The sequence below is a fragment of the Larimichthys crocea genome, chromosome XIX (genome assembly GCF_000972845.2).
Source record: "Larimichthys crocea isolate SSNF chromosome XIX, L_crocea_2.0, whole genome shotgun sequence".
NCBI lineage: Eukaryota > Metazoa > Chordata > Actinopteri > Sciaenidae > Larimichthys > Larimichthys crocea.
The window spans coordinates 9111195-9122618 of NC_040029.1; the positions used below are offsets into that span (position 1 = coordinate 9111195).

At 42.8% G+C, this 11424-nt stretch overlaps 1 protein-coding gene across 1 annotated transcript in view; it reads right to left on the minus strand.

The window, feature by feature from the left end:
- The window catches only part of ptprnb (protein tyrosine phosphatase receptor type Nb), a 12379-nt gene extending 1978 nt beyond the window's left edge, over positions 1-10401 (minus strand). Inside the window, exons 1-18 of the mRNA XM_027291582.1 lie at positions 10265-10401; positions 10079-10184; positions 9847-10009; positions 8946-9396; positions 8615-8758; positions 8316-8350; positions 8066-8238; positions 6924-7010; positions 6420-6499; positions 6247-6311; positions 4134-4343; positions 3541-3837; positions 3290-3437; positions 3082-3155; positions 2840-2917; positions 2620-2739; positions 2361-2527; positions 978-1031 (exon numbers count right to left, since the gene is read on the minus strand). Of these exons, the coding sequence (XP_027147383.1) occupies positions 978-1031; positions 2361-2527; positions 2620-2739; positions 2840-2917; positions 3082-3155; positions 3290-3437; positions 3541-3837; positions 4134-4343; positions 6247-6311; positions 6420-6499; positions 6924-7010; positions 8066-8238; positions 8316-8350; positions 8615-8758; positions 8946-9396; positions 9847-10009; positions 10079-10184; positions 10265-10274 (2462 nt within the window). The 5' untranslated portion in view covers positions 10275-10401. The remainder of the gene's footprint in view (positions 1-977; positions 1032-2360; positions 2528-2619; positions 2740-2839; positions 2918-3081; positions 3156-3289; positions 3438-3540; positions 3838-4133; positions 4344-6246; positions 6312-6419; positions 6500-6923; positions 7011-8065; positions 8239-8315; positions 8351-8614; positions 8759-8945; positions 9397-9846; positions 10010-10078; positions 10185-10264) is intronic.
- Between the last annotated feature and the right edge of the window lie 1023 nt (positions 10402-11424).

The following is an 11424-nucleotide window of genomic DNA, read 5'->3' on the forward strand; positions in this document are numbered from 1 at the left end:
CAGCAGGGCCCTGGTTTAAATTTTGAACATATCTGTCTGTGTCATTCTTGTGGTTGTCAGCTAGTAGTCTGGGTCCAGTTGCATAGTCACAAAAATGACATGGACTGATGTGGCTGCAGCAGGAGGTCCATCGCCGAAAACCCTTTTACACCCCCACTCTATCTATCATCTATCTATCTATCTATCATCTATCTATCTATCTATCTATCTATCTATCTATCTATCTATCTATCTATCTATCTATCTATCTATCTTGCACACTGCTTGTCTGGCTGAAACAAAAAAAACACGATTTCAGTGCAGTGTGTTTTATTTAAAGACACACATTGTAACGATTAGGAATTTAAGACAGAAATTAGATCATCAATTGTGCATGAATCTGTTATTGTAGCCAAATATCCAAAATTACTTGTTATCTCCTCACTTACAACAACTTTGCTTGTCTGTCTCTCTATATGTCTCCTACTGCTTGTATATTTGTTTTTTACTCTAGATATATGTTATATAGAACTGCGTAAACATAATAAGTGACTAAAAATCCATCAGTAACTGAGACAGGAGTTATTTTCATATATTTTTTAACTTGTCATGGTTTCTTGTGTTTTTCCTCTTCAGGAAGGTGAACAAGTGTACCGAGGACGATCTGCCCCCTCATCGTGCACTGCAGGTAAAACCATCAACGATTTTTCATCATAAGATAATATATAAAATATCCAGATCCATATCCATACGCCACTAGGTGGCAGACATGTGCCAAGTTTTTTTAGTTTTAAATAATAATATTATTTAAAATATTCATATCTAATAATAAACTTGACCAGAGTTCATGCTAACTCGATTTCTAACAGTCTTTTTGATGATGCATTGTGTTCATGCACTGTGAAACCTTGCACATGTCTGCCACCTAGTGGCACATGGATATGGATCTGGATATTTTATATACTGTCTTATTGATGAAAAATCGTTGATGGTTTTACCTGCAGTGCACGATGATGGGGCAGGATCGTCCTCGGTAGCACTTGTTCACCTTCCTGAAGAGGAAAAACACAAGAAACCATGACAAGTTAAAAAATATATGAAAATATACTCCTGTCTCAGTTACTGATGGTATTTTTAGTCACTTATTTATGTTTACGCAGTTCTATATTAACATATATCTAGAGTAAAAAACATAATATACAAGCAGTAGGAGACATATAGAAGAGAGACAGACAAGCAAAGTTATTGTAAGTGAGGAGATAACAAGTAAATATTTGGATATTTGGCTACAATAACAGATTCATGCACAATATGATGATCTAATTTCTGTCTTAAATTCCTAAATACGTTACAATGTGTGTCTTTAAATAAAACACACTGCACTGAAATCGTGTTTTTTTTGTTTCAGCCAGACAAGCAGTGTGCAAGATAGATAGATAGATAGATAGATAGATAGATAGATAGATAGATAGATGGGGGGGTAAAAAGGGTTTTCGGCGATGGACCTCCTGCTGCAGCCACATCAGTCCATGATCATTTTTGTGACTATGCAACTGGACCCAGACTACTAGCTGCAAACCACAAGAATGACACAGACAGATATGTTCAAAATTTAAACCAAGGGCCCTGCTGACCTCCATCGCACAATGGGAGGGTGGGAGGACGGAAAGAGAAGGAGGGACAGAAGGAGCAGGAGGAGAATAATGGCAGAAAGACAGAAAGATGTAGGGCAACGGTGATGTTTCTTCTTCATCGTGTAAGGGCTGCATATCGTTCAACATGTTTTTCTATGAATGTTGAGAACTTTCTTGGGAAAATGAGAAAGCGTCCGATCAGAACCTCGATCAATTTTTCTGTATTTAAATATGCTGTTTTCTAAAAAAAAAGCCAAATTTTAAAGATGATTTTATATTTGTCATGATCCTTACTTGGCAGTAATTATGCATCCTCAAACAATAACATCAATATTGTAATACCAAACATGTTTAACATCCAGCTCTACGTGTTTCTTGAATCGGCAGAATCTGAGATGAAGTGTTGGAGTATAAAGGAGGGAACTGAAGCGTTAGTAGAGGAGAACTTGTTTCCCAAACGCACCTCGAGGCTAAATTCATCTTTATTCTCTTTGAAATGAAAAAAGATCAGTTTAGCTAAAGATGCTTTGGGGAAACACAGTACAAAAGCATGACACAGGGTGTTTGGAGGGCATGCACAAGAAAGATATACTGGATTATTATTTCTGCTTGTAACTGTACGTCGCTTTTCACAGATTAAAATTTAGCTAGTGACCTTTTGTACGATGCATAAACACCTCAGTAATGCAGCAAAATGTAACTCAAGTACAATCTCTCAGCATGTGGGTATACAGGTAGCAGCAGTACCTGCGGAAATCCAGCAGGGGGCGCGTGGAAGTGGGGATGCCCTGAGCTGGCCAGCTGAGGAAGTGGAACTGGGTGAGCGTCCTGGTCTCCTGGGTCTGCACGTTCTTCAGGTAGAAGCTTCTAACCAGAAAGTCGTTACACCAGATGTGCTCCGACACCAAGTTCACCTGGATGGACCCAGAAAATGGAGCTGCTGAAGGGCTCAGAAAGATCAGACACGTCCCCGCCTTCCCTCCTGTACTGTCACTTCTGTTCTCACCTCATAGATGTGGTAGAGGGACGAGCCCTCATCGGGCCAGTAGCGGTCGCACTGTTTCTCTCCGTCCTCCACCAGGGCAGTCATCATCACGATCACAGTGCAGCCGTTCTCCCACACCATCTAGACAACAACAACATCAACGTCAGCCAAGGTGTACTTACTTACACTAATTACTTTGATGCAAGTAAAAGCTGAATGTTTGATTTTGCATCTCACTGACCTGCCAGAAGTCAGAGATGGTGTGCGACAGGGGTCCCTGGGTGGCGATGTAGGCCGGCATCCGGGGGTCGTGCTCAATCTAAAGGGGAGGTGGGGGGTGGAAAGTAAGACAGGGCAGCGACTGCGTTATTTTAGAGAACTTATATTTCTAGTTCAGCATCAGATAGGAGACATATTGATATTCGATTGTTTATTGGATGCATAACAGGATAAACGTTCTGCTGTTGGTCACTGCAGACTTACTATGGTGCTGGCGTTGATGTAGTCAGAGCGTGAAGGGTTGATCTCCGCCTTCAGCTTCACCCTTGAGTGGTCATCTGAAGAACAACAGTGACATTTAACCCCTCAACATCCTTTAGAAACTTTGGTGTGTTTTTCCCTGCATGTTGCCTAAAGGCTTAAGCGAATAACTTTAGTCATTAGCTGTACTGGAAGTGAAGCTGGGACTCACAGGGCACCGAGTCTGGGCAGCGGTTCTTCTTGGCGTTGGCGTCGCTCTGAGCCACAGAGACGGCGCTGGGTTCGGCCTGGTACGAGCACAGAGCCTCCCACTCCTTCATCAGACGGTCCTTGTTCCTCAGGTGGTCCTCCATGTAGGCCTAAAGGGGACGTCAGCATCTCATGATATAACATTTATTACGGACCTGCTTCACGCTGTTGCTGAAATACAAACTAAATACACTTCAGTGATCAAACACTGACCAGTATCATGTGACCAGTGGAGATGTCCATGTTGGCCTGAGCGGGCTCCTCGCACCATGACGGCGTGCTGCTGTGGGAACCGGGACTGGGCTGGGCTCCATCACTGAACTGGGACGACACGCTGCTCACCCTTGAGTCGGCACTTCCACCTCCTACTGCTCCTCCTCCTCCCCCGACGCCTCCGCCTCCTGCTCCCCCACCACCGCCTCCTCCACTCGCTCCTCCAACGGCGCCGAGGGCAGCGGCCTCTAGGCGTCCGAAGGCGCCTTTGGAGGCCATGTGCTGGCGACACAGGTCCTGGTGAGCCAGTTATGCATGTTTCACTGTTTTATCACACTGTCTTGTGGTGTCTCTGCCAATTTTATATGTTTTATTGTGACTTTGTTGGGTTTATTTGATGATGTTTCTTAAATGTTTTAGCTCCATTTTTGGTCTCCACCACATCCTGATAAGAATATTTGGCTCTTATTGGCTAAAATCACCACCACTAGTCTCAAACTATGTCTGTTTGCTGTTTGGCATTCATAATTTCACAATAAAGTTGTTCTCCATCTGTCTAATAACACTGTTTTATGTCTTTTGACCCCCCTCACCTGGTACTCCTGGTGGGTGAAGCTGCCTCCCTCCGGTCCCAGACCCAGCTTCTTCGCCGCCAGCCGGTGAGCGTGGTGGCGCAGGCAGGCGATGGTCATGGCCGCCACGAGGATGCCGCCGATGCAGGCCATGGCCACCAGCGTGGCGAACACCCAGCGGGAGCCGGGCTGGACCCGGGATGCCAGGGGCAACGCCTTCACATCATTCCTCTGTGGCAGGAAAAGACATGGCATCAAATGTGAGCGCCCGGTTAGTTAATGAGGTGGACGCTATGGTTGAATAAAGTAAAGTGGGGAGGAGGTGGAGGAGGTGGTTGTGTTTGTGATACAGCATTTCCTTTCATCTTCTTTGTCCCCCTCTTCTCCTCGTCACCCCCAACGTTCCCTTCCCCTCCTTTTCATCATCCTTTCTTCCTCCATTCTCCTTTCTTCTCCTCCCTCCTCTACTTCTCTCCTTGGATGAATTGTCTCTCTTGACCTTTCAGACCTCCTCCTTCCCTCTGTGGGCCTCAGGAATGTGAGGCGCTCTCTCACAGTGTGTGTGTGTGTGTGGTATCTGAAAGACATTAAAGCTGGGGGGGTAGAAAGGCTACTTCACCTGCTATTATAAAGAGGCCTCAGTGGGGTTTAGTGTGAAACTGAAGAAAAACCAACAAAATGGATGACCACGTTGCATGTGGCTCAAGGACAGAAGTTGATTTAAGGTGGATTTACTGCTTTATGTTTTTAGATTTATTCATCACAAGTCAGTCTTTCCTCTTTTTTTCTTGAACTTATGGTTCTGCAAGCCGACTCCAAGATAGATAATTTATCACTGATCATAATATAAGAATATATCCTTAAAGACATTCCTTAAAATCTTTAGAGGTCGTCATCCCAACAGATTCATGCATTTCTGCTCAGGTAATATAGAAAACACACACTCACTATTTAATTTACTGACACTGCAGGAATATTATAGGAACATTATACAGATAATAAAGTCTTGATATTATATATATATCAGAACATTATATAGATATAAGATAAAGTCACTTTAAACTGATTATTAAGTAAGTAAATCGAATATTAGACTATTTTAGTGGCATGCAAGTGATCTAGTAGCACATTTCATTCATAAATCTTTAGAACTTCAGGATTATGTCGATACTAACTCTGCATCATTAATAATAGTAATAAAAAATAAAGTGCTGATTTTATGTTTTCACTCACCAAACACACGATGCAGAGCAGCTTTCCTGATGTCCTCCTGCACTCACATGGACCCAGTGCCCAAATGTCAAGAGTGTCAGCTTACACTGAATTTAAACAAACTGGACTTCCAGGACTGACTTTCAAAATAAAAGCGGAAAAAACCCTCTTGCTCTTTTTTTTTTTTTGAATGATGCTTTTCTAGATCATGATCTTGCTGCATTTAAGCATCTAACAATGGTGGAAAGTAACTAAGTATATTTACTGAAGTATTTAAGTACAAATAGTGAATAGGCCTAATAGTTATAGTATAGTTGTGGGAATACAGTTTGGATGAAAGTACAGTTTTGAGGTATGTATACTTAACTTGAATACTACCATTTAATATACCAGCTATAGTGATAGTATACCATTTAATATAGTGATAGTATATAATTTGATATACCACTTATAGTGATAGTATATCATTTAATATACCAGTTAGAGTGATAGTATACCATTTAATATACCAGTTAGAGCGATAGTATACCATTTAATATACCAGTTATAGCGATAGTATACCATTTAATATACCAGTTATAGCGATAGTATACCATTTAATATACCAGTTATAGCGATAGTATACCATTTAATATACCTGTTATAGCGATAGTATATCATTTAATATACCTGTTATAGCGATAGTATACCATTTAATATACCAGTTATAGTAATACTATACCATTTAATATACTAGTTATATGAATAGTATATCATTTAATATGTCAGTTATAGAAATAGCAGTAACTTCCCCTTATTTTCCGCATTATAACCACCGCCACATTGATCCAATATTTCTCCTCCAGTGTTCACATTAAATCCTCTCTTTGTCTTCTCTGACTTCTCCTTCCTCCAGTCCTCGAGTATCAAACACAGCACTCACCTCTCCAACGCCATTCTGCAGAACCTTCAGGCCCGTCTCAGACTCCAGGAAGTTCTTCTCTGCAACTGCAGAAATAAAACATGAAAATAAGACGGAAACATTTCTGAAGAGTGTGTGAAAAGTGTGTCTGCTGCTGCCAATAGACAGTACTACATGGGTGACAGGACTTTTACCAGCTTTCTCTGCCACGTCTCCAGCCGTCAGGTTCTTGGAGTTCGGTCTGATCCTGAAGGTGATGGCAGGTCCAACAACACTGCAGAGGAGGAAACACAAGAGCACATCCACAGGGGAGTTACACAGTGTAACTAAGTACTTGGATAACTTGGATAAGATTTTTGTTGTTATGTTTTCACTTTTAGGTCAAAGTTCAGGGGTCGTCGTGAGGTGAGAAGATTTGATGAAGCAGGAAGAAGGTCGAGCAGAATAAAAGCAGTGAATCACTTCCACATGCAGAGAATCAACACACTGCTGCAGCTCCACCAGGTTTTACATCTCATTTGGCCTCAGGTTCAATCACAGCTCTGGAGTGGACGGTTTAAGTTAATCCCGTGAAATAAAAGTGAGTGATTCTGAGAATGAGCGCAGACAAAGAGGATCCAGAAGGCTTCAGACCTGCAGCTTCTGGATTTGACATGTTTGTGAGGGTTCATGACCGCCGGCCGTGTCCTCTGTCCTACCTGATGTTGATGAAGGAGCCGATGGAGAGGCTGATCCTCTCTGACAGACGCTCCAACAGGCGCACCGCGTCGTTCAGACTGAGTGGGCTGCGGTGACAAAACGCACACATTCATACACACACATGTAAACACACACACATTCATACACACACATGTAAACACACAAACACATTCATACACACATGTAAACACACAAACACATACATACACACATGTAAACACACAAACACATACATACACACATGTAAACACACAAACACATTCATACACACACATGTAAACAAACACACACACACACGTAAACACAAACACATTCATACACACACGTAAACACACATACACACACATGTAAACACACACACACACACATGTAAACACACCAACACATTCATACATACACACACACACACACACACACATGTAAACATACAAACACATTCATACACACACAAACACACACACACATGTAAACACACAAACACACACACACACACACACATGTAAACACACAAACACATTCATACACACACACACACACGTAAACACACAAACACATTCATACACACACAAACACACACATGTAAACACACAAACACATTCATACACACACACACACACACACACACATGTAAACACACAAACACATTCATACACACACACACACACGTAAACACACAAACACATTCATACACACACAAACACACACATGTAAACACACAAACACATTCATACACACACACACACACACACACACATGTAAACACACAAACACATTCATACACACACACACACACACACACATGTAAACACACAAACACATTCATACACACACAGATATACAAACAAACAAACAATGTTCCTTTCTTTCACTTCCTTTCCGCCTTTCATTTCCCACTCTCCTACCTTCTTTCTTTCTTTCTTTCTTTCTTTTTTCCTTCCTTGCTTGAAAATCTCTTCATGTATACTTTAAACTTTTAATGTCTACATTATAAATGTAGTACTGTCACTCATACTGCAGTATTCTTTCTACTACTTCTACACACACACACACACAACAACATGAAAAACAGAAAAACTCATTCATTCACACGTGAATTCATCCTGACTGGTTGAACCACGTGGAGGAAACGAGCATACTGCACCTCTGATTGGTGACGATGTAGCCGTACTCCTTTGTCTTGGCCACCGGTTCATCCTTCCTCGGTTGGTTCTGGTCGGCTGCTGCTGCGGTCAAACCTTTCTGGGCTGTGTCTGGTTTGGGGGTCTTGGTAGTGGAGGGTGGAGGCATCTTGTACGCCATCGACCCCTCTGTGAGCTGACAAAGACAAAGACATTAAACTAAAGCAGTGAACAGTGGTGGAAAATAACCAGGTAGAGGGGTTACATGCTCACCTTCTTTCCTGTGGCAAGACTGTTTCCATATTTATCTGGATAGAAAACAAAAAACACACAATGTGATCATGAATAATGCAACATAAAATATATTTATATACTCTAAAAGCACAAGTCAGAGTACATTTTGACCATGTTTGTGCCTCTGTACGTCTGATTCAGCATCACACAGACTCATTATGACTCTGATAGAAAGGAACAAAGAGTTTCCTTCCAGACGAGACCAGGATGATGAGTGTAATCAAAACCTTTTATTCCGGGGCTTGTGCACAACAGTTACATGTTAGAGGTCGACCAACCTTTGGTTACTTTGTGGGCATAGGAGCTGTCCAGCTGCAGCTGCTTCAGGGCGGCTGGCAGGTTGTCTTTCTGCTCAGGGGACAAATCCTTCAAGTCGAGGCCGTAGTGATCGAGCAGCAGAGCCAACTTCTGCAGAGAGCGCTCTGAAAAAAAAAACACAGATGGAAGAGCTCAGAAATACTAATTCTAGTCTTTGCTGGAGCTTAACTTTCCATTTTGTGAGACTTCCACCTTTATCTCCACCACATGCCAGAGTTTTTTTACTCCAGCTGTTTGCAGTTTGAAGTACCCAGATCTTAGTAGCACCACAGTGTAGAAATACTCGCTCACCATCCAGTCCTGAGAGGGCGTCGTACTCTTCCTGCGCCTTCTTCTCCGCTTGCTCCTGCTGTTGCTGCTTGTTGAGTTTGTCCATCTGGGAAACGTAGTCCTCGCCGTAGTCCAGCGGAAAGTCCAGCTCCGGGAAGAAGGAAGAGGATGAGGAGGAAGAGGAGGACGATGAGGAGGACAGCGAGGAGGGAAATCCTGCAGCTGCTGCTGCTGCTGCCGCTATAGCTCCTTTTTGGCGAGAGAGGGACTGTGCAGCGGAGGAAGAGGAGGGAGAAGAAGAAGAGGAAGAGGTGAGGTACACAGACACCAGGTCCTGGAGGAGCTGCCGGTCTCTGTCAAAAGGGTTTCCTCGGGTTCTGGAGCGAGAGGAGGCCCCGGGCAGCGAGAAGGCTGGATTATCATCCAGAGAGTTGAGGGAGCGCTCCTCTTCCTCCTGGTAGCCGTACTGCTGCTGCAACAACACATATACAACACTTTATGGCCACTAGGGGGCAGAGTAACTCCACAAGAAACTGAAAAACACACCTCTGACATATCATCTCCAGATATTTGAGTCGTATTTGTGTCACCCGATGAGGCAAAGTCCAATATTTACTCTGCTTTTAGCTCTGTTTTGGTCTCCTCCGACTCTAATCAGGATAGCTGCAGGTATATTTGATTTAATTCACATTTTAGCTAGAATTTGAATACTTTTAAAGCCTGAACTAGGCTTTGGATATTTTTGAGTATCATGCTATAATGGTCCTAACTTTTCACTCCACAATTAGATGAATTTAACCTAAGATTAGTTCAAATCAGAGTTCAGTTTAAAATGGGTTAATCCAGATTTAAAAACTAATCTTTAGCTTCATTAATATGAAGATTTTGTTTGGTTAATTGTTTTTTCTTTTACTTTTCCTACCTGGTAGTAGGTATAAGGATCCAGCAGGGGAGTCTGCATATGGACGGATGACTGGGAGGGGTCGAGGATCATGTAGTCCGCGTACTGCTGCATCATCTCGGGGTCAGCTGCATCCTCGGGCCCCTGAACCCTCCGCTGACTGGGGCCCGACGGCCTGGACAACCTGAGAAATGAGATGTTTTAAATGTGTGTTTTTTTGGTTTACTTCCTGATGTTGTGTAAGTTTTCTTACTGTTTGGGCGACTTCTCGGGAAGCTTGGACGAGGAGCCGACAGTGGGAACGTGACTCAGCTCTCGGCTGATAATCGCCTGGGTGATGTCGTCCCTCCAGGTCAGACCTGCGCAGCCACAACAGGAATGTCACCCATAACTATTAACCCTAAAGTCCCCTGAGAATGTCACTGTAAAGGAGACTAACCTTTCACCATCAGGTCTTTGAGGACTTCCTGAAGTTTGTGCAGGACTTGCACAGACACCTGGTACCGGACGGGCTCCTGATGAGGAGGCTGGCACTGTCCAAACAAACCGTCTGCACAAGAAGAGACCAAATAAAGTTTCTTTTTCCTTCATAACCAGATCTGGATTTTCTAAAACAACATAATGCATACACATGCACAAATTCTGGATTACGTCTGACTGCATTGCGGCAAAAGTTGAGCCAGTTTTGACTCTGTTTTCTTTGCTGAGCCATCTGCAACAGCAACCCTGGTGTGCCATCACAGTGTGATTGAAATGGACAAGAAGGCTGCATTTCTCCGAGCGCGAACGCAGCCAAACATCACAACCAGAGATGCCAAATTGCAAATTCTAAATTACTTTCTCACTCGGCTCTAGTGTTATCCATCCATGCAGAGAGTTTTAGGTTTTTTGTTTTTTTGTTTATCTGCGCTGGATTTTTGAGAGACTGGTCCAAATGAAACAAACACTATCTGTACTGCTTGATACCACTTGAGCAGTTGAGCCAAATCTGGAGGCTTGGGGGGGTCGGACAAAGTGTTCACAAGATAAAAAGCTGAAAGGTCGGCATATGGCTGACAGATTGGAAATAAGATTGCTTCCTTTTTAAAGGGTGACAAGCAAAGTGAACGGCTCGTTTGTTGTGTTCATGTTACTCAGATACCCCCGGTTCAACACGGATTACAGATGTTTCGGTGACAAACGTTGCTGATATGGAGTCGCCTGGATGTATCACACACACTTCACAGCCGTTCTAAATTAATTTCATTAACCGACGTTATCTAACTTAAGTTGTAACGAACTTTGAACAGACAACATTTCACTTAAACTATGAATGATCGTCAGAAGAGGTGGAAGGGACGGAAAGGAGTCGACATCAGCCGAACTAGACAAATTTAGAGAAGAGCAAAGCTGACACCGTCTTTAAAATACCAACGTCGACTGCGCTGTGGTAATACGTAGACTTAAAGATCAAAGCTAGCAGGTTAATGTTCAGGAAGAAGTTGATGTGTTGTGTGGAAACAAATGGATCGTAACCTGTTACTTGCAATATCACGCCGTGCTGATATCCAGTATAACAGCACAACCTCGGGTGTGATATTGCATAATTAATGCACTGGA